Source organism: Colobus angolensis, unplaced genomic scaffold (genome assembly GCF_000951035.1).
Source record: "Colobus angolensis palliatus isolate OR3802 unplaced genomic scaffold, Cang.pa_1.0 Scaffold10, whole genome shotgun sequence".
Taxonomy (NCBI): Eukaryota; Metazoa; Chordata; class Mammalia; order Primates; family Cercopithecidae; genus Colobus; species Colobus angolensis.
In genome coordinates this window covers 14,945,420-14,968,416 of record NW_012110919.1, presented here as the reverse complement: position 1 = coordinate 14,968,416, position 22,997 = coordinate 14,945,420, and the positions used below count along the sequence as shown (strand labels likewise).

At 46.9% G+C, this 22,997-nt stretch overlaps 1 protein-coding gene across 1 annotated transcript in view; it reads right to left on the bottom strand.

Annotated features, from left to right (window-relative positions):
* Positions 1-1,110: 1,110 nt before the first annotated feature.
* The window catches only part of STAB2 (stabilin 2), a 170,973-nt gene continuing 149,086 nt past the window's right edge, over positions 1,111-22,997 (bottom strand). The window contains exons 57-69 of the mRNA XM_011935100.1: positions 22,186-22,290; positions 20,762-20,869; positions 18,435-18,628; positions 17,199-17,340; positions 14,755-14,888; positions 12,370-12,535; positions 12,119-12,225; positions 9,541-9,660; positions 8,569-8,709; positions 6,473-6,583; positions 5,472-5,600; positions 4,278-4,394; positions 1,111-1,540 (exon numbers count right to left, since the gene is read on the bottom strand). Coding sequence (XP_011790490.1) covers positions 1,490-1,540; positions 4,278-4,394; positions 5,472-5,600; positions 6,473-6,583; positions 8,569-8,709; positions 9,541-9,660; positions 12,119-12,225; positions 12,370-12,535; positions 14,755-14,888; positions 17,199-17,340; positions 18,435-18,628; positions 20,762-20,869; positions 22,186-22,290 — 1,625 coding nt within the window. The 3' untranslated portion in view covers positions 1,111-1,489. The remainder of the gene's footprint in view (positions 1,541-4,277; positions 4,395-5,471; positions 5,601-6,472; positions 6,584-8,568; positions 8,710-9,540; positions 9,661-12,118; positions 12,226-12,369; positions 12,536-14,754; positions 14,889-17,198; positions 17,341-18,434; positions 18,629-20,761; positions 20,870-22,185; positions 22,291-22,997) is intronic.

The following is a 22,997-nucleotide window of genomic DNA, read 5'->3' as shown; positions in this document are numbered from 1 at the left end:
CCATGTTGGTCAGGCTGGTCTTGAACTCCTGGCCTCGTGATCCACCCACCTCAGCCTCCCAAAGTGCTGGGATTACAGGCGTGAGCCACTGTGCCTGGCCTCAAGTGTTAATTTTAACTGTGCCTAACACCTGGCTAATACCCAGGCCAAGGTCTCCCTTTGCCTTCTGAAGGAAGGGGTCTCGGTGCAAATCACTCTTTCAGTGTGTCTAGATGGGAGGGGCATCTTCAACCTTCTTTGGCAGGTTAATTTTATTTAAAAGACCCCAAAGCCAGCCCACCTATAATATTTGGAAAAATGATGTATTATTTAGTAATTATGACTTCTTTAAATTTGAGATATAACTAACAACACACCATAAAATTCACTGTTTTAAAGTGTACAATTTTGTGTTTCTTCGTATATTCATAAGGTGGTACGACCATCGCTATCAAATTCCTCATCACCCAAAAAAGAAATCTCATACCCATTAGCAGTCACTCCTCATTCCCCCTGGCAATCAACCTACTTTGTCTCTATCAATTTGCCTATTTTAGACATTTCATATAAATGGAATCATATAATACGTGGTCCTTTGTGACTGGCTTCTTAATGTTTTCAAGGTTCATCTGAACTATCACATGTACCAGTACTTCATTTTTTAGGGCTGAATATTTTATTGTACGGAATACCATAGTTTGTTCATTTATCAGCTGATGGAATTTGAGTCGTTTCCATTTTTCTGGCTTTTATGAATGCTGCTGCCATGAAGATGCATATACAGGTTTTTGTGTGGACATATTTTCATTTCTCTTGGATTTTTGGGTCATGTGGTAACTGTGTTTATTTTTTTTTCCAAACTGTTTTCTACAGTGGCTGTTGATTTTGGATTCCCACCAGCAATGCATGAGGGTTCCATTTTCTCCACATCCTTTCCAATACGTGTTACTGTTTTTTCGATTCGCCATCCTCGTGGGTGTGAAGTGGCATCTCACTGTGAGTATCATGTCGTCTTAAAGAAGAATTTATAAGACTGATGACGTCTGATTGAAAAGGCCCACAGGAAGTGGATTTTGCCTTCAGAGTTCAACTCCCCCCGTGGCACAGTCCCAAAACACTAGATTTGTTGTGTTGACTTTGTTTCTGTTCCATAAACCTTTATTGTGCACAGTTCCTGTGTCAGGCACTGGGCTAGGGGCTGGGATACAAAGATGGAGGCTTACAATCTCACAGGGAAGAAAGATCAGTTACCCATCGTGTGGGGCAGAATGGAGCAGGTGCCAGCTGAAGCGTACAAAGGAAGAAGAGCCAGAGGGTCAGAGGAGGAAGCTGCACTGGGTGGGCACAGTAACATATCCCTCGCCCACAACCCCCAGATCAGCCAGAGAGAATGAGGTATGGCTTCTGAGTGCTTAAAGGACTTTATGTTCCCAAAAGGCAACCGGTGCTGAGAATTCAGCTGATGGCCCAGATGGCAGTGGGTGATGGCTCGCGTCTCCCGTCCAGGCCCTCAGTGTATCCCCAAGGGGTCGTTGCCCTCAAGCTGCCGTTCGTCAGAGTCCTGGAAAAGAGAGGGTTGTGAGGGGGCAGGGCATTCTGCGTGTGGAGTTCTAGGTTGAACCTTTCTGGTGGCCACTGGCCTGAGGCATGACTCTCCCTGAGCGCTGTGTGCTGGGCCTGTTCGTTCATGCTGCTGCCTTGTGTTGGGAGGCGGGATGGGCTGGGGGTAGGGCCACCTGTTCTGGGAACCCATTTAGTCTCTCCTGCTTGAAGCTGGGTGGCCCAGGACAAATCATTCCAACTCGGCTGCAGTTTCTTCATCTACAAAGGGTCATAATATACCTCACAGGGAGGTAGGAGGATTAAATTAGAGCCTACATCTAACAAGTTATAAGCACCTCACAAAAGGTAGCTAATATTATAAAAACTCCTTTCAGTTTGAAAATTCATCTTGAACCAGTGGTGGCTCTTGAGTGCCTGAGACAGTGTAATAGAAACCCCGCTCGGCTGGGCACGGTGGCTTGCGCCTCTAATCCCAGCACTTTGGGAGGCTGAGGTGGATCACCTGAAGCTTGCAGTGAGCCCTGATGATGCCACTGCACTCCAGCCTGCATGACACACCAAGACCCTGTCTAAAAAAGGCCACACTCTAGAGGTGGCCACGCCAAGCCTTCTGCTGACTTTAGCTCTGACTGGCACCCAGGATTTGTTAATTAGCATACTAGATGCTAGAAATGGCTTTTCATGGGTGAAACTAGTGGTGGTAAATGTGTCTGGAGTCACTAAAAATAGTGTAAAAGGCATGAGAATGTAGCACACCACTTTGCAAGCTGGTACCTCATGCTTAGGATTCCAGAATGTGTTTACCATGTAGTCTGAATAGCAGGTTTAGCTGAAACCTGCCTTTAGGCTACTTTCTCACCTGCCTCAGGTGAATCTTTCATGCGTGGTGCTGATAGAGCCCTCAGAAGAGGACAGACAATGGGGAAGGCATGGGGTACATTGGAGAGAATGTATGCATTTGTTTCTCTCTGCTTTTTAAATGACGGTGATTTCAGCATCACAATACTTAGTTAACAAATGTAAATTTAGCTGAACTTCCCCCCCCCCCCCCCCCCTTTTTTTTTTTTTGGAGACAGAGTCTTGCTCTGTCACCCAGGCTGGAGTGCAGTGGTGTGATCTCGGCTCACTGCAATCTCCGCCTCCCTGGTTCAAGCGATTCTGTTGCCTCAGCCTCCTAAGTACCTGGGATTACAGGCGCCCGCCACCACTCCTGGTTAATTTTTGTATTTTTAATAAAGATGGGATTTCACCATGTTAGCCAGGCTGGTCTTAAACTCCTGACCTCAGGTTATTCACCTGCCTTGGCCTCTGAAAGTGCGGGATTACACGCATGAGCCACTACACCTGGTGTGAATTTACCCTTGAAATGTGAACCAGAAGCCTTTACATGGGTTCGATTGAAAAATAGCCAGATTGCAAATCATATTTTTTAAATCTATTGCATATATATTACATCTGTTACTGCAGGCATGAAGAACCACAAGATATTTACCTTTGGTTTACTTTGGAAAAATAATATCTGTTGCACTACACAAACTTCAACATGGTAGAAGAAAACACTTCTCTCCTTCTATAAAAACAAAAATTAAGTTCTATTCCTATCTTTTTTTTTAGTCCAGAACTGCTGTTAAACTACAGGCAGGATGTACTTCCACATGTGTTATGAATGTGGTACCCTGTCAAGGGGTCCCCCTGGATTGATGTCAGTGGAGGCCCCAGCTAAGCTCAAGCATCACTGACTCTAGAGATAAATGGTCCCTTTCTGGAAGACCAGAGCAGAACACCCACCCATGTACATTATAAGGCCTCATCAAAGAAAAGTACCTCTGACAACAAGCAGTAAAATCTTGAACAACAATGTCAGTGTAAGTTTAAAGGACTTCTAGGCCGGGTGTAGTGGCTCATGCCTGTAATCCCAGCGCTTATGGGAGGCCAAGGTGGGTGGATCACCTGAGGTTGGGAGTTTGAGACCAGCCTGACCAACATGGAGAAACCCTGTCTCTACTAAAAAATACAAAAAACTAGCCGGGCGAGGTGGCGGGCGCCTGTAGTCCCAGCTACTCGGGAGGCTGAGGCAGGAGAATGGTGTAAACCCGGGAGGCGGAGCTTGCAGTGAGCTGAGATCCGGTCATTGCACTCCAGCCTGGGCGACAGAGCAAGACTCTGTCTTAAAAAAAAAAAAAAATACAAAATTAGCCAGGCGTGGTGGTGGGCATCTGTAATCCCAGCTACTTGGAGGCTGAAGCAACAGAATCACTTGAACCCGGGAGGCGGAGGTTGTGGTGAGCCAAGATCACGCCACTGCACTCCAGCCTGGTAACAGAGTGAGACTCCATCTCAAAGGAAAAAAAAAGGACATCTAAAGGAAAAATCCTGTTTCCTTATATCACGTTTTACACCTGCTACTTCATAAATGGTTGCAGCAGAATTCAGCCCAAGACTTTTTTTCACTGTGACATCTCACCTGGTCATGAGATTGGGCTTGGATAACAACCTCTTGTTCTCCCCTGTCTCTATTTGTTCAAGGATTCTCCTGTCTACCCAAGAGAACCCAGGAACGCTAAACCACCACACAGGCTTCTGTCAGCTTGCAAAACTGGCTTTTAGGCTTGTTACCTGACATACATTCTAGAAATGAACCTTCTTTGGTACAAACTCTCCACTAAACTTTCCTAAAAGATGTCATTCCCCTGTACCCCAAGGGAACCTATGCCTAGATAAGAATGCAAACTCACCGTGAAGGGGTCGTAGGAAGGTTCTGGGGGAGCTGAGGTGGTGCTCTCATACAAGGGGTTGGAGATATTCTCAGGCTGCTGCTTGCCAACAGCTGCAACATTAATGTCCTCTTCCGACTGTTTGGAAAGACAAGCATGAAAGCCAGGAGCGTCTCATCCAAGTTGGCAGGTAAAGCAAGCTACCCTTTGCCTCTGGGAGCTTTTCCTTAACAGTCCTTTGTTGAGAGATGATTCACATATAATAAAATGCACCAACCTTTAGGTTCAGCTCGGTGACATCTTACCGATGTCTACCCAGTTGTGATCACCACCAAATCAGCACACAGGGCATTTCCATACCCCAGGATGTGTTCACATGCTCATAGCCTGCCGGTACTGCCACCCAGGGTAACCGCTGTTCTGACTCCCATCAACCTGGAGTGGTGGTGTCTGTCCTTCAACTTAATATAAATGCAGTCATACAGCCTGTACACTTTTGCTCAAAATGGGGTTGAGATTTGCCCCTGGAGCTTATAAATATGCAAGCTGTCTGCCAGAAGGCAGCAAACTGCTGCTTGGGGGTTCTGCACCACAGCCTTTACCAGGAGTGTTTTGAGGAGGTGGCAGCGGGAGAGGGTGGGCCAGAGAGGAGGACAAAGTCCATAAAGAAGGATGCTTAACTGCTGTGCTGCTGCCCAGGCTGTATTCCTACACGGCCAGCCAAGAGCTGGCTGCTGATAGGGATGTGGACTCAACTGTTCAAACAGAAATGAGTTTCACGGGCTGCAGCATCAAGCCTGTGGCTGTGTAGGGTCCCTGGCCCTGTCCCCCAGTCCTCAGAGCGAGTCTTGAAGCCCAGGCTAGGTCATGGGGTGTGCTTGTGCAGTGAATCCTCCAAGGTGAACGAGACTCCTAGGTCCTAGTGAACGGGCCTCCAGGCCAAACCCCTGGCACAGAGGCTCGGGGTGTGTTCTCTCCTTGCCAGGCCCTGTCTCAACCAGAAGGAGGGGCTTGGAACCACCACTGCTGTTCCTCCTAAGGGCAGGGACCCCACCCAAGCAGCAGTAAGCGTGGAGTGGGTGGCCGCCCCTACTACTGTGTGACACTGCTTCTGGGTGAGGACTCTGGCGAGACTACTCGGCTGAAGCAGCCCAGGTTCAGGGACTGGGATTTTGGAGAGGACCCCATCATCATGTTCCCATTTTTCTCTCTCACCTCAAAATGCTGGAAGCCGATTGTTCTCCGGTTTAGCCGAAAGAAAGAATATGAAGCCAAGGCAACAACTCCAATGACCAAGATGATGGCAAAGAAGATCCCTGCTCCCAAGCCAGTGTGGGTCAAGGTCTGAACACAGAAAGAAAGAAAAGGGGCTCATTTTAAAAACTTCTGACTCCCCAAAGGGGAACCCTTGGTGGCCCGAGGCATTCTGGAGCCAGTGGGGATAAAAATATTGATATGTTAACATGTATCTGGCCCTTACTACTGCCAGGGTCTAATACCCTTTCCGTGAAATAAGCCATTGAAGTGTGATAATAACCCAAAGAGATAGGGATAGTTATTATAGTTCTTAGTTTTATGTGGGAGAACTGAGGCACAGAGAGGTGAAGCACTTGCCCAATATCTCACAGCCAGTCAGTGGTAGAAGTGGGCTTTGAACCCAGTCTGACTTTGGAGCTCCTGTGCTTAACCACTGTGCTATGGAACTCTCCAGCAGCTCACCCCTCCCCTCATGCTGTTGGGAAAAAAAATGCTAACAACCACCATCACCAACTTTTATTTAGCATGTACTATGTGTCAGGGGCTGTTCTAGGTGTTTTCTATTTTTAACTTAGTCTTCCCCAAAACCCAGGAGGGAGCCATTATGAGCCCCATTTTGCAGATGGGAAAATTGGGACTCAGAGATACTATGAAGTGGCAGGGCCAAACCAGAGCTTAGGATTTCTCATTCCCCTTCCAGTGCTTCCTTTGTTGGCCCATCCTCTGCCTTTCATTCAACAGATATTAATGGTGACTGGTGCTGTGTTGCTAATGCTTGGGAGTGGGGATGGCAGGAAGCAGGGTTGGGCAGTCCTGAAGCCAGCTACCTTGGAGGTTGGAGGCTCCTCCAGTCTCTGGAGGAGGAGGGCAGAGGACAGGGCTTCTGGTAATGGTTTGCCTGTTGGTGAGTGGGCACCAGGGCTCCTCCTGGCCCGTTACCAGGGACCCTAGATACTCACCATTGGGGCAGGGGGTGCTTTTAAAGGCCTGGAAATGATATGAATGATCCCATTGGAGGCAAAGATGTCCCACTGCAGAATGGCTCTTCCATCAACAAACCTGGTCTCCGTCTAGGGGAATGAGAAGAGAATTGATGGCTTTTACTCTCTGAGAGGGCATCCCTCCATCGAGGGACGTTGTTTAAATAAAATGTGTATGCTTCTCTCCAGCTTATTGTATGCCTATTTAATTCTCAGGCCTTGCCACAGACCCTAAGAGGGTAGAATAAGTTTTTCCTCCCTTGTATCACAAGGTCCCTGAGCCCAGGTTTCAGGTTTGTGTCCACTGATAAGCAGGCTAGGACTTCTCCTCACCCTCTGGACAGCCCATAACACATTAGTTGTCCTGTGCCGACAAGCTGATCTGAGGGGTGCAGAGAGCCTTACGGATCATTTGTCCAACCCACTTGTCTGATGAGTGATCAGAAGGAAAATGGCCTGACGCAGATCACCCAGGGAGTGAGTGGCAAACCCCACGCCTGTGGACTCTGAGTCCATGCACTGAACATCACACCACACTGTTAGAAAAGATGTAATTTTAAGGGATGTCCCAATGTGATTTCCTGGCTTGTGTGGGCAGAAGCTGAGGCCCTGTGCCCCCTCCCCTGCTGAATCACAATCTTCATTTTAACAAATCTCCAGCAGATTCAAATGCACATTAAATTTTGAGAGACACTAGTCTAAACTGCTCTTAAATAGAAATCATTTAATGAGATAAACATTTAAAACCAATATTTGTTAATCACTTGCTACCTGTCCGGCACTATTCTCTGCCTGTCTCAGAACTTGAATCTGACATCATGGTTCTCACCACCTCCACCACTACCACCACGGTTTCCTCCATCAGTATCCTCACCATCATCCACACTGGAGGACGGATGTCACCCCAAAATAATGCCATTTTGGGCCAGGCCCGGTGGCTCACGCCTGCAATCTCAGCACTTTGGAAGACTGAGGCAGGCGTTTCAAGACCAGCCTGGCCAACGTGGCAAAACCCCATCTCTACTAAAAATACAAAAATTAGCTGAGCATGGTGGCGGGAACCTGTAGTCCCAGCTACATGGGAGGCTGAGGCAGGAGGATTGCTTGAGTCTGGGAGGGGGAGGTTGCAGTGAACTGAGATTGTGCCACTGTGCTGCAGCCTGGGTGGCAGAGTGAGAGACTGTCTAAAAAACAAGAAGAAACCACCCCCCACACACCATTTTGGCATATTAGTTATTTTGAGCAGAAGGCGCTTGAGAAACGGCAGTTGCAGGAACAACTGGGAGTAGATGACGAAATGGATCTGTACAAACAAATCTACTGAAATACTCCTTATCTTCCACTTGTTTCCACCATCTATTTGTTAGTCATGCCACAATTTACTGCCCTTAGCCTAAACCCCTTTATTTAATCACTTTTCCACAAATGCATCATTTCTTTAAAAAGTATATAAGCTCTTGATCCCAACTGTTCTTTGAGCCTTTATTTTCCATATGAGGATTCCCTTGATGCACATAAAGGATTAAATAAAATGCGTATGCTTCTCTCCTGCTTATTGTGTGTCTAGTTAATTCTCAGGCCCAGCCACAGACCCTAAGAGGGTAGAATAAGTTTTTCCTCCCTTGTATCACAATCATGAAAATAATGACCTGTGCCATCACCATCATCTTCATTTTTCAGATAAGGAAATTGAGACACAGAGAAGCTGGATAACTTGTTTAAGTCCTTATAGTTAGCAAGTGGCAGAACTGGGGTCATTTGACTTCGGAGCTCATGTTAATGCCTGGAATAGGCTGACAAGCTGACTGAAACAAAGGTGGAGAATCAGACAGCTTTAAAACGGGATCATTATCCTTCCCCATTACCAGCTTCTGAGGCTGGCCTATTTCCCAAGGGGTAGGGGCTGCCCAGTTGTCAGTGTGGTGTGCTGTGGTAGGCAGTTAACACCATCCCCTATCTGCAGGTTTAGAGTTTATGTTCACATAATAGTTGCCACCTATTAAGCACCTACTGTATGCCAGGAACTTTGCATGCATTATCTCCAGTTCTCCCAAGAAGCCCAGAAGACTTCATACCGGTTGGAGTGGATCGTGGCTGGCGGTGATGAGCAGCTTGCTCCCCAGCCTTGTTTGCAGGGTGGTGCCATTGACAAGGTCATTGTAGAAAACCATGCTGACATTGGCGAGGTGGTGCTCGATGTCCCGCCCAGACAGGGTCTGAGAAAAAAGGAGAAACACGGAATGCTCTTCAAAGGTCCATGTTTTGTCTTTTTAATGATGGGGATGACGAAGAAAATCGCTTCTCATGGCCTAAGCTTTCCAGCCTCCATGTGGAGATCTCAGACTTCTGGTTGTTTGGGCTCTGCCAGAGGCCACCTATAGCTAGGATGTGGGATTGAATGTCATTTGTATTGTCTAGAGCAGAGCTTTCCAGCAGTGTTCTAGGAAGAAAGGGTCTTGAGGTAGGCAGAGGCGTTGCTCTTCTCAGCCCTCAGTTGGCTGGTGGGACTGTTGGAGCCTTGGGTTAGCCACCTGTGCATGAACTGAATAAATACTGCCAATCCTCTGTGTGCCGTGACGTGAAGAAGGTTGGCGTGGAACACAGATTGCATCAGTGGCCCTGGTTCTTCCCCACTCCCTGCACCCCTGGCCCTTTGCCCCCCATGCTGACTTTGGCCTCTGTCATGTGACCTATCAGGCCAGGGGCACATTAGCAAACATGATCAAACAGAGGCTTGAGAAGCACTGTCGGGACAGGGCCTACTCTCACCTCTCTCACTCCTTGCCACTGCCCTGAGAACTTGCCTGGGCTAGCCTGCTGGACGATGAGAGTCCCATGGAGCAGAGTCATTGACGGCCCAGCTAGAGAAGCTGACGGCTGGTCTCAAACCCGAGTGTGCCAAGACCTAGGGAGTGGCCACTGATATGCAGATGTGTGAGCTAAATAAATGTGTAGCCACTGAGTTTTCAGGTAGTTTGTGACCCAGCATTGTTGTGGTGATAGATAACATGCTAGTCTAAAGCGAAGGCACCAGGGACACAACTCACCTCGTTCTCCCCCAGCCCACTGTTCTGTGGCACAAAGAGGGTACCACGGATGGACAGGTCAGTCAGGTGTTCTAGAAATGCACGGCCTCGAGCTGAGCTGTTGGAATAGGCCAGCACTTCCTGGGGAGAAGAAGGAAGTCATCAGAGGGGCCAGCCCTGGTGTGCAGGGACCAGGGTGGCTGGAGAAGGTCCCAGGGCATCACCCATCTGGGAATATTCATGTGTCAGCAAACTCAGCATGTTACTCCTTTGCTGTGTCTTCTGCATGCATCATGAGAGTTTGAGGACTTTTCCTTTCCTCAGTGAATCCTACGGTTTAAGATGCAGCCAGGTCACAGCCGATCCTCCACGTGGCTGCCTGAGCAGCCCTTTGAAAGGTGCATCAAATCTCGAGTCTTCTCAAAATCCTGTAGTGGCCTCCACTTCACTCGGAGGAACAGTCCAAGTCTTCATAAGGGCTCACGAGGCCCAAAGCATGAGGCTGCTGTTGCTTCTCTGACGCGGGGCCTAGCTGTCCTCTCTCGCTCACTCTGTTCCAGCCTCTCTCACTCACTCTGTTCCAGCCTCTCTGCTCTTCCTCAGACTGGCCTGGCATGCTCCTGCTGCTCATCCTTTGCTCAACTGTTCCTTCTGCCTGGAATGTTCTTCCCCCAAGTCTGCGTGGCTCACTCCCTCTCCCCCGTTTACACTTTGCCACTTTCTCCCCAAAGCCTTCCCTCATCACTTCCGACAGAAGGGGGACCCTGGGGTGCCCCCCAGCCCTGTTCTATTTTTTCCATAGGATCTGGATCTATCACCTTCTAGCACTCAATACTGTTGACGTGTTTGTTCCATTTATTGTTTGTTTGCTTGTTCACTGATATATCTCAAGCACGTGGTAAGTGCTAAATATTCACTGAGCAGGCTGGGTGTAGTGGCTCACACCTATAATCCCAGCACTTTGGGAGGCTGAGGTGAGAGAACAGCTTGAGCACAGGATTTTGAGACCAGCTCGGGCAACAAAGTGAGACTCCATCTCTACAAAAAGTTAAAAAAAATTTAGCCGATATGGTGGTGTGTGCCTATAGTCCCAGCTGCTCGGGAGGCTGGGGTGGGAGGAGCCCTTGAGCCCAGGAGGTTGAGGCTGCTGTGAGCCAGGACCATGCCACTGTACTCCAGGCTGGACAACACAACAAGACTCTGTCTCTTAAGAAAAAAAAAATATATATATATATATATATATACTTTAATATATATATTTAAAATATATATTTATTTATTTATTTAATTTTTTTCTCCTTCTGGGCTACTGAGGCCCAGAGAAAGTAGGTAATTTGCTGAAAACAAATTTGTTCTGACACGGTCTTTTCTTTGAAATGCTGTTGCAAGCCAGGCTCCCACACAGCAGAAAGATTAGTTTGGGTGTTCATCTCTAGTATTGAATGGTGGTCCTCATTTTTAGACCAGTGAGATGGGTATCTTTAGTCTGTGGACAAAGACTCCATTTTGTTGTCCTTGGTCTAACTTCCCCATGGATCCTACAAGTCCTATACTCATGCTCAGTGCCCTTTCCTCCGGCGGTCACTGACTGTAGATTCTACTGGGAACAGTAGCCCAGGCTGTCCTTGTTCCGCACTCTAAAGCATGACGGGGAGGTTGGAACCAGGCAGTCTGAGATTGAGCCCAGCTCTGATGAGTTCGGCTGTGTCCTTGGCCTTGCTAAGCCTCAGTTTCTTCATCTAAAACGTGGATATAGAAGTGGCTTGTACAGTTGCATGAGGGTTTAGTCCTTCTAACAAGTATTTATGGAGCACCTGTCATGTGCCAGCTACTATCTGAGGGGTTGGGGAGACAATGGTGGTCAAGGCAAAGAAAATCCTTTCCCTTATGGAACTTACATTCTATGGCTTGAATGAAATGTCCTCGTAAAGGGCTCAGTACAGTGCCTCGTACAAAATAAATGCTCAAGAAATGTTAACTGTTGTTATTGTTGTTGTCATTATTACTGTTAGGTCAGTTCTTTGATCAGTCAGCACCAAACCTTTCTCCAGTTGGGGCTTTCTCTTCGCTGGATATGACTTGTAGAATATTGACGTGACTTTAAGTGCAGTGCAAGATGCAAATTGACTCCGTGTTAATTTGGCTCATTGGGTGATCACCAGGCAGGCTTACCTAACTACATTCATGAGGAAGATTAAAAGGGTCTCATTTGTGTAGATCATGCTCTTAAACTATTCCAGATACAAACAGAGGTAGTAATACCAGCTCACGTGAACATAGAATTTTCCATGTACAGACCACAGATCTAAATGCTTCACAACTATTAACTCATTTAATGATCACAATGACCCTACATAGTTGATGCTACTACCATCTCCGTTTTATAGATGAGGAAATTGAGTCCCAGAGAGGAAAGTAACTTCTTTAAGGTTTTACAAGGGAGTGGCAAAACTAGGCTTTAGATTCAGGCAAGGTGGTCCAGCACCCATGCTCTTAACCATGACTGTGGCCTTCAGCTTCTTAAGGCCTCACCCCTCTAATACCTGCTTTGAGGGAACCCCTCCCTGCCTGAGGCAAACCAAGCAGACATGGTACATACCGTCAGGAAGTTTGTGAGTGAGGGGAAGGACATCAGGACCTGCAGCAGGTTTCCGCTGCACGAGAAGCCATCTCCCACATAGCCCACCTTGCAGGTGCAATTCACATCTGGAGGGCAGAAGCACACAGGGTCCCACACAAGTAAGGCAGGGGCCAGGCCTGCACTGCTCCCATTTGGGGAGTGACTGGCCAGGCTGAGGATTGCTCAGCAGCTGTATGGCCTGGAACCTGAAGTGTAGCTGGGGCAGTTACCTTTCATCCGATAGCAGAAGACATCCCACATTTCACTCTTGTTGGGTCTAGGTCCATAGTCCACTATCCCAACCACACCAGAGCCACAGTTCTGGGAGGCAAAGGCTGTGGGGTAGGCAACCCGCCCACTCTCCAGCCAGCCTGCTGAGCACAGGTGGTACTTGGCCTGCAGGGATACAGACACATGGGTCAGCTGCAATTCCATGTGTTGTGGCATCATTTGGTTAATGTCTGATTCCCCTATTAGACCATAAAATCCATAAAGTCTCATTTTGCCTATTGCACCTCTGTGCCTGGCACACAGTAGGTGGTCATTAGATGTTGATTGATTGATTGAGCCCCTGGGTGAACAAAAGTGTCCTCTCTTGTAGGTGCCCAGGTCTTTCATACTCATTTCTTTCTGCTCTTGAGAAAGAATTTGCTGTCATCCATTTATACTAGGTGCAAATTTTTCTGCTAATGGGTTGATAGAACTCTGACTGGTAGAACTCTATTTTTTTTTGAGGCGGAGTCTCACTTTGTCACCCAGGTTAAAGGGCAGTGGCATGATCTTGGCTCATTGCAACCCCCACTTCCCAGGTTTAAGCAATTCTTCTGTCTCAACCTCCTGGGTAGCTGGGATTACAGGTGTGCACCACCATGTGCAGCTAATTTTTGTAGAGATGGGGTTTCTCCATCTTGATCAGGCTGGTCTCAACCTCCTGACCTCAAGTGATCCCCCCGCCTCTGGCTCCCAAAGTGCTGGGATTACAGGCGTGAGTCACCATGCTTGGCCTAGAACTCTAATTCTTCATCATCATATCATCATCATTATTATAATTACTGTCACCCTCCCCATTACCACCACCATTATCATCACCACCACCATCATCATAAGACTTATTGAGAGCTTGCCTGGGATCAGGTTCTCTTGCAAGAACTTTTCGTGTGTCAATACCTTCCACTCTCAATCAACACTATGAGGTGGGAACTTTTAAAATCCTTATACAACTGGGAAAATTGAGGGAAAGAGAAGTAACAGGCCGGGTGCGGTGGCTCATGCCTGTAATCCCAGCACTTTGGGAGGCCAAGGCGGGCAGATCATGAGGAGATCGAGACCATCCTGGCTAACATGGTGCAACCCCGTCTCTACTAAAAATACAAAAAATTAGCCGGGTGTGGTGGCAGGCGCCTGTAGTCCCAGCTACTAGGGAGGCTGAGGCAGGAGAATGGCGTGAACCCAGGAGGAGGAGGTTGCAGTGAGCCGAGATCGCACCACTGCACTCCAGCCTGGGCGACAGAGCAAGACTCCATCCCCCCCCCCCGCAAAAAAAAGAGAAGTAACTTGCTCAAAGTCACACAACTGGCAAATGGCAGAACTGGCATTCAAACCTAGGTGGTCTACTATTCCAGATCTCTTAATAATCTTAAAAATTGAGTTCCTACTGCGTGCCATATTACATTTAGTCCTTCCACAAACATGCCAGGTAAGTCAGAGATTTTAGTGGCTTGATCAAGGTCATGTGACCAGCAAGCAGGCCAGCAGAGATTCAGACTCTCCATGAGTCTGGGTCCTGGCATCAAAGGTTTTATTCGTTGGTAAAGAAATACCAGGTCTGAAAAAGTAGAGATTTGTTAGTGATGGAGGTTGGAGAAGGGGCTTTAAAATCATACCTACTAGGCATTCATCTCCTCTGCTCCCAGTGATAAACCACCAACCTGGAGCTCCAACCTGCTAGCTTTTCCAAATGGGTAGGATTTCTAGTTTTAGAGGTTGAGACAGCAGCACCTGATCAAAGAGTTCCGTTTCCTTCCTGCTGTGTCTGAAAGCTTGTGCAGTCTCTATTTATTCTTTTCACAGTCCCTCCAGCCACAGAGAGCTCCAGCTATTCCAGGGAAACTCCACTGTTTTGTGGGTTCGGGGAGATCCACCCTAGGCTTCTGGGTATTGCTGTCTTTCTGGTTTCCAGCTGTGAGGTATGCACTTCCAGTCTCTGCCTCTGCCTTGGCAGTTGAATGTCATAGTTGAAATAGACTTTTAAGAGTCAGGTCTACACTTGGATATTGGATCTGCCACCTCTTAGCTGGGTGACATCAAGCACTGTACTGAAACTTACTAAGCCTCAGTTTCCCTATCTGTAAAATGGGAATAGTAACACCTGCCCTGCCTCCAGAGATGTTGTAAGGATGGACAATAATATCAACGAAGCACCCTGCACAGTCCCTGACACATAATAGATGCAATAGATGCCCAATAAATGGACATGGTGACTGTAGCATTGTTCCAGGAGCTACCTGCACTCCCTTGCTTGAAGGCAATAGCTCAAGTCCCCCCATCTTAATAAGGGGCTGCACTTACACCCCTGCAGACTCTGTCTGCACAGAATCTGCCAACTGACGACCCACCTTCTGGGCATAGGAGAGCTGGTTGTAGGTTGCCATGGTCGCAGCTTCGTTGGCACAGGCCTCTTTGGCTTTGTCAAAGGTCAGCTTATACTGGCCCAGCGGGGAGCGTAGATGAAACACCCCAACAGTGGTATCTGGATGAGGAAGAAGAGGAATTGCCCAGGTCAACCCACCAGGTTGGCAGTGTTTCCAACAAGGAACTCTGAAGGACTTTCAAAACGAAGGCCAGCTATACCCCAGGTGTCTCCGGAAGCCATTTCCCCTTCAAGTTATGTTGAAGTACATCATTTAAAATGTCTTTCTTTTCTAACTATAAAACTAGCATATGTTCATTGTAGAAATTAGGGCAATACAGAAAAGTAAAAAAATAAGCAAAAACCACCTACAATTCTATTCTCCAGAAATAATCATTACTCCATGGCTAAAATTTTGGTGTATTTCCTTCTAGAATTTTACTTTATTTTTTGGTAAATTTTTAATTTGATATAATTTGACATTCTTTCAATCTTCTTTCCTATTTATTCATGTTATATATGTTATAAATGTGGTAGCATACTGCTGACATAGTTTTCATAAATCTTTTTAAAACAACATTAAATCATAATTATATCCTAATATTATAAAATTTTTCTGGTAACATGATTTTCTCCTCCTCCCCATACTTATAATTGAAAATTTTTTTGTGACCTTTACAGCTATAAAAAACACATTAAAGTGAGTTTCTGCCCAGGGCTCTGTGTGTTTTCTGACCCCTGCTGTGTCTATTAAAAAAGTTTTAAAAATTCATTTCCCCCAAGATACCGCAAGATTTTTATCATTGGTTCATAGCTGATATCTTTCCTAACCAAACAATTCAGTGCAGAGACCAGCAATAGTTCAAGGAGCAAGTCACATTTTTATATTGTCAAGTTCATTGTATAATGCCACGAAAGGATACTTTCTTCACCAAAGAAGACTTAAGTTTTTCTTGTTTGAACATATTTCAACAGCACAACGCATAAGTCAAATGATCTTGGCCATATCTGAAATGCAAACACCAATTTAACAGCTTGGAGAAGCATGGAAAAGTGTTCCTTGTCTCTTTATTGAGACAACAAAATACAATGAATTTGAGTAGATGTATATCAATATATTTTATCATCATTTACTATTAGATACATATGTTATTTCTAATTTTCTGTGATGTTAAATAATGTTGGGATGGGTATGCTGATCTTTATTCAATTCTCACATTATTTCTATAGGATGGGGTCCTGGGAACGGAACCAACAGGTCTCAGTATGAGTTACTTTAAGGCTGTCTGCTGCAAGCATTACCAAATCGGTTGCCAATCGTGAAGGCAGTTTGCCCTCCTGTGAACCGTGTGAGAGCAGCCCTTCCTCCTGAACGTGGGATGGTTCTGTAACTGTGCCTACAGGGAAAGCTGAGGCATTTTCCCAAGCTAATGGTAACCACACAGCTTCAACAGAAGGGAGGTCCAACGTGATGCACAGTCACTTAGTATCACTGCCAATATTTTCTTGGCATTCATAAGAAAACAGAAGAGAAAAGCCCGTGGGAGAAGCTGGACCACACTCTATGAGCTGGGTAGATTTCCACCTGGAAGTTGGCTTTGGGAACAGGCGGGACTGGCTGAATGAATTGTGTCCTAAAGAAGAAAACCAAGCTCTTCTTGACTTCACAGTCTCAGAGGCAAATAAATTCCAAATCAGCTGGTCCCAACTGAATTTTTGTCCCCATCCTAAGTAGCAATTGTCCATAAAATCTTTCTGCTTGGAAGGGCCCCTGTACCTAGACCATAGACTATCCCCATCCAAGCTTTCACACCTCTCATCACCTTCCCTCCCCAGCTGCTTTCACCCAGCACCACCTTGATCATTCTCTCCTGGCCATGCTGTCCCTGCCAGCAGAAATGCCTTACCAGCTCCTCTATGTTTAGCCCAATTCAAGCCTCCAGGAAGTCTCCACCAGAGTCCACATCTGTCAAACAAACCCAACCCTGGAGATTTCCAGTACATACTGATCAGCTGTAAAGCACAGTGCCCTGAGTCACTTTCTGAACCACTGAAGTCCCTCTGCCTTGGCTAGGGACTACATTTGTGGGTCCTTTCTGGCCTCCTCCACTGGGTTTCAAGATGTCCTATTGCCCATGCCTCTGCACTTCTGTGTGGCTTTTCACTTTCCTCAGTCTCCCAAGTAGCTGGGATTACAGGTGCACGCCACCACACCCAGCTAATTTTTTGTACTTTTAGTAGAGATGGGGTTTCATCATGTTGGCCAGGCTGGTCTCGAACTCCTGACCTCAAGTGATCCATCTGCCTTGGCCTCCCAAAGTGTTGGGATTACAGGCTTGAGCCACCATGCTTGGCCTGTTCTGTTTTTCTTCTTTCCCTTGAGGGTCCCTTCCCCACGCCTGAAGAGAAGGGTGGTTTGGTCACACTGACCCTGGAAATGGAGGTCGACACATTTGGCATCCGCATGGCACTGCCCGTTGTCCTGTAAGCAGCGGTCAATGGGCAGCTGCTCCGGCTCACAGTTCAGCCCATCTCCCACATAGTGACTTTTACACTCACACTTGTGCTTGCCCTGTGGAGGGAGAGTGGGAAGAGATGAAAAAGTTCCTTCTCTAAGACCCCAGGATGCCCAAGTGCCCATGGGACCAATGTCCAGCCTAGGAGGTGTTCAGATGGACCAAGAGAACATGCCTCTCCTGTCCAGTGGGAATAACTGCTACGTCCTGCTTTTATCCAGGCTTATGATGAAACCTCATCCTTTACATCTCAGTTCAAATGTGATTTCCTCAAAGATAGCCTCCCTGACCACCCCACATAAGTAGCTTTTCCATTCTCTTCTATCACATTGGCCTGATTTATGTTCTTCACAGGGCTCCTCATGTTCTCTGAAAAAATTCCGTGCATTTGTTTCTGTACCATGCATTGCCCCCACTCTCTACTTGTGCACGAGCTCCGGGAAAGCAGGGGCTCTGTCTTTTTGTTATAACCCTGGGACCTGCAAGAGCATATAGCAGATGCATAATGACCACTGGTTGAATCAATGAATGATCTCCTTTAATCCCCACAACAACTCTATGATGTCTGATTATGAGGCCCACTTTACAAATGAGAAAACTGGGGCCCAGAGAGTAATTAGCCACCTCCAGGTCACACAGCTTGTCAGTCCAGGAGGTAAGACGCAAAGGCAGTCTGACTCTAGAACCACATTTGTAACCAGCAACGGACATTATCTTGCATCATCTTTTCTGCACTTTTCCTGCCACATCTTACCAGATGTTTGTTTTTAATAAGCCTTTTATTTAGGATAGTTTTAGATGGATAGAAGGGTGGCTAAGAGAGAACTCTCCTAGACTCTCCACCCGGTTTCCCCTGAGGTCCAACATAACTACAGTACATTCATCAGAGCTAACAAATTAATGTTGATACATTACTGTTAACTAAGCAATACACTTAAGATTTTCACCAGCTTTTCCATGGATGCCCTTTTTCTACCTAGGGGACCACCTTGCATTTAGCCCAATGACTTTTAACAACAAACAGACTGTGCTGGAAAAAATGTTTAGGAAGAGCCCAGGAGATAAGCAGAGTACAACAGGAGGTGGAAAGGCAAGGAGAAGTGAAGCCCAAGGGGCTGCTTCCATATTTCCCTGGGAAAGAGCGACTCACCGGGCCTGTCATCTTACAGGTGGCATGCTCGTGACACCCTCCATTAAGGCCGTCTGCACAGGGGTCTATCTCTGTGCAGCTGAGCCCGTCCCCTTTGTATCCCTTCTGGCAGCTGCAGGAGACCTTCGTGCCCTTCTGGGAGCATCTGGCCACCTTTGCACAGCCCCCGTTGTCCTGTTTGCAGAAATCCACGACTGCAAGAGCAGAGGAGAGAGGGCTCAACTTACCACCTTCTGTGGAACCAGGGCTTCAGGTCAGGGCATGGGTCACCGCAGCACTAGTGGTGCTGGGTGGGTAAATGGGCCCCTACGTGTTCGTGCCTTCTCTCCCCATGCCCTGTGGCCTCTATGCTGGCCTCTGCAACATGAATATTTTTGTGACACCCTCATAGATGAAGCCTGAGGACATCTGTCCACTTCTGCCCCCTTTGTCATATACCTCTAGGCTTGACTTTGGTATTAGTTTTCAGAATAAATTTGGATTTTTCATGTTAGGACAGTGTGTGTGTGTGTGTGTGTGTAGAGCTAGTGCAATATTGAGCAGCCTATGAGATAGACATTGTTATCCCCATTCTATAGATGAACAAACTGAGACTCAGCTTAACTGATCTGACAAAGGTAAAACAGCTAGAATGTGGCCCGGCTGAAGATTTAAACCCAAGTTGGTTTGGCTCCAAAGTCCATGCTCTCCTCACTGTGCTGCCTCTTAGAACTTTTGTTTTCATGATCCCCCAAATATCGACCCAACAATAGATTAGCTCCAGCCTCAGGAGTAGCTGAAAAGCCATCTGTACTTATGCAGCCACTGGAGACCCTGGAAGAATAAATACAAGGACAAGAAGCCTCATTCTAAGGATGGGAGGGTGGGAAAAGAGAATCTAGGTCTTTGTTGCCATTGTTGAATGCTGACTCACTTCTGGAATGCCTTGTAGCTGAATAAAGAACAGGTATAGCAAGATCTAATTTTTGTAAAGAAAGTATATATCTCTATGTGAATATTTATCCACAAAAAATATTAGAAAGTACATGTGACTGAGACTGCTAATTTTCCCTCAATACCTAGTCTCTGTTTTCTTCTTCTGCTGCTGCTGCTTCTTTTTTTGAGACAGTCTTGTTCTGTTGCCCAGGCTACAGTAGAGTGGCCTGATCTCAGCTCACTGCAACCTCTGCCTCCTGGGTTCAAGTGATTCTCCTGCCTCAGCCTCCCAAATAGCAGGGATTACAGGCACCTGCCCCCATACCCAGCTAATTTTTGTAGTTTTAGTAGAGACGGGGTTTCACCATATTGGCCAGGCTGGTTTCAAACTCCTGATCTGCCCACCTCGGCCTCCCAAAGTGCTAGGATTACAGGCGTGAGCCACTGAGCCCGGCCTAGTCTGTTTTTTTCTATAATAATAGATTCTCAGGTGGGCTCATGGTTGCCCAATAAAAGACTACATTACCCAGGTTCCCTTGTAGCTAGGCATGACCTATGATGAGCAGATGTGATTTTAACAATTCCTAGTTTGCATTCTTAAAGGGAAGGAGGTTTGCCTCCTTCCTCTCCTTCCATCTTGCTGTCCAGGCTGGGCTTATGGTATCGGCCACCTCGGGTGAGGTGAGTGAATGATGGCAGAGCCACAAGATAAAATGAGTTCAGGCCCTCAAATGACCTTTCAGAGTGAAACTGTGTTAGCCCTGGATACCTCCGACCTGTTATATGAGACAATAGGAAACATCTACCTTATTTATGCCGCCGTTCGTTTAGGTCTCTGTATGGCTGAACCTATATCCTAACTACTACAGATGGATATTGCAATGTTCACAGTGATTCTCACCTAGTGGTGAGAGTATGTTTAGGTTTCACTTAAAAAAAAAAGTGTTGTGTATTTTCTGATTTTTTTGAAGGCTGGATTACTTGTAGAGTTAGAAAAACACTCTAAAGTTAGCCGGGCATGGTGTTGCATGCCTGTAATCTCAGCTACTTGGGAGGCTGAGGCAAGAGAATCACTTGAACCTGGGAGGCAGAGGTTGCAGTGAGCCAAGATTGCACCATTGCACTCCAGCCTGGGCGACAGGAGTGAAAGTCCATCTCAAAAAAAAAAAAAAAAAAAAAATCTAAAGTAAAGTGCATTCCAGTTTGCAAAACAATTTTGAAACTCTGACCTAGAGGGTGAGCAGATCAAGCATGTGCACATCCATTAAAGAAACGGAGTCATGGAGAGGGTAGGTGCTGCTGAAGTGGCCCAGACAGGAAGGAGTGCTAGGATGAAGCCCAGGCACTGTGAGCCAGTCCTGCTCCTCTCCCACACCACGCTGCTATGTCACCTGTGCACAAAGGTGGCTTACCTGTGCATGTGATTCCATCACCTTCATAATCCAGGTTACACTCACACGTGTTGTTCTCCTTACAGGTGGCATGAGGAGAACAAGGAGGCGTACACACTGCAGGCAAAACTGCAAAGAAAGGGGCCACTTTCATTCTGCACCCATGGTGTGAAGAGTTAACACCCACCTAAGGAGACTTCCCAGCTCATTCTAGACGACCACTGTGTTCATCAGTGCCCCTGGACAGCAGGAAGATGCGGTGGTTTGCTAAGGCCTTTTCTAGTCGTGGAGATTCTGGGATTCTAGAATTACTCTTTTATAGTAAGACATGATCTCTGCAATATCATTGAGATTTATATGAGAAAAAATGTTCTTTAGGAGCTATCAACTAAAACTTTATACCACAAAACATATCTGCCAAGGAATGAACTTGGCAGATTAGCTCTCTGGTCCTAAGATTAGAGGGTTCCAGATGGAGATGGTTAAATTGGAGGAGAAATTCCACGGCCTTCTGAGGGTACCACTGAGCTAGGGAGAAGTCTGGAGCTTTGGTATTGGCTAGGGCTGCAGTGCATGTAGGCAGCAGGAGGCCATGTGGTGCTTAGGGGAGAAGGCAGGAGGAACAGGGAGCAGGAGGAACTCAAGTTAGCCATACTGCTGCAACCCACGAAACTTCCGGCTGCTAAAGCCCACAGAAAGGGCCTCGCCATGCCCTCTGACCCCAAGGGAGGATTAAATGACAGTCATTCACATGGATAACTCAACGAGCACATTTCAGATCTACCAGAACACAGGGCTTCCGCTATAAAGGAGACTTCAGAAAACTGACCACTTAGTACGGATCGAGCTATGACAATGATTATAATGGTGAGCGTGATAATGGCAGCTGCTTGTTTTGAGCATCTGCATACACTGGGAACTTCAAAACCATGCTTGCTGACCGTCCCAGCAATCCTTTCCCTGCAGAATGTGTAGCATGGAGTTCTTCTGAAGGATAAGCAAGTCAAGGCTCAGCGAGTGTGGTTATCTAAGGCCATTCATCTAGTAAGTAGCAGAACCAGGGGTCAGACCCTGGTCTTGGGCCTTCAAAGTGATTTCCATGAAACCACTGTGCCTCTGTGTCAGTACTCATCTGGGCCCCAAACCCACCAGGACGAGGCACAGTCCTTGCCTGAACCTGGGATTCTGTGCTTGAGGTGAGTCCTACAATCATATAGGATGCCGTGCTGGTTTCATAGGTTTGACTTCAATCTTTTCATCTACTTTTATGGCAAGTCTCCATCCTCCTGAGGCCCAGGGCTACAGATGCGAATCATCTTTTACCACGTGGACCTGCTTTGTCACTTTTTTCAGATGTCACTCAGACTCCCAACCTCACTTGTATGCTCTTGGCAGTGTCCACTGCAGCCCTGGGCTGCCAGCAGCTGACCACTCCCATGACAGACCTGCCTGAGTGTCACACGAGGGGCCTGTCCACCCCGTTTCACAGAGGCACTGTCCGGAGCCCGTGATGCCATCATCGCACTGTCCGTGGTCCGAGCAGCCACAGGCTGTAAACAAATTAGGATATAATCAGTCATCAGGGGTTAAGACCCAATCCATGACCCCTGGCTGGCTGTGCATTTTTAATTGTGGGAGGAACCATGCTTACATCATAGTCATTCATTCATTCATTGAAACATCTAAAAAATAACTTATTCAAGGACTGTCACAGGCCAGGCATTGCTAAGCGATAAGGTTACAGGGAAAAACATAGTAGAGAAGGTCCCTGTTCTCATGCTGCTTACAGTCTCAGAGGGCCCAGCTGTTGAACATGGAATTATAAATGAGATGAATGTTAAAATCACAGTAGTGAGTGCCAGGTGATATGCAATGAACATTTAGGGGGATCATCTCATCTGGGGCTTCCTGATGGAGAAATCTATTTAAAAGTAAAATTCTGGCTGGATATGGTGGCTCATGCCTGTAATCCCAGCACTTTGGGAGGCTGAGGTGGGAGGATTGCTTCAGGCCAGAAGTTCAAGACCAGCCTGGGCAACGTGGCGCAACCCTATATCTACAAAAAAGCAACAACAAACAAAAATTAGCCCGGTGTCGTGGTACATGCCTTTAGTCCCAGCTACTTGGGAGGCTGAGATGGGAGGACTGCTTGAATCCAAGATGTTGAGGCTACAGTAAGCTGTGATCACACCACTGTACACCAGCCTGGGTAACAGAGTGAGACTCTGTCTTTAAAAAAAAAAAAAAAAAAAAAAAA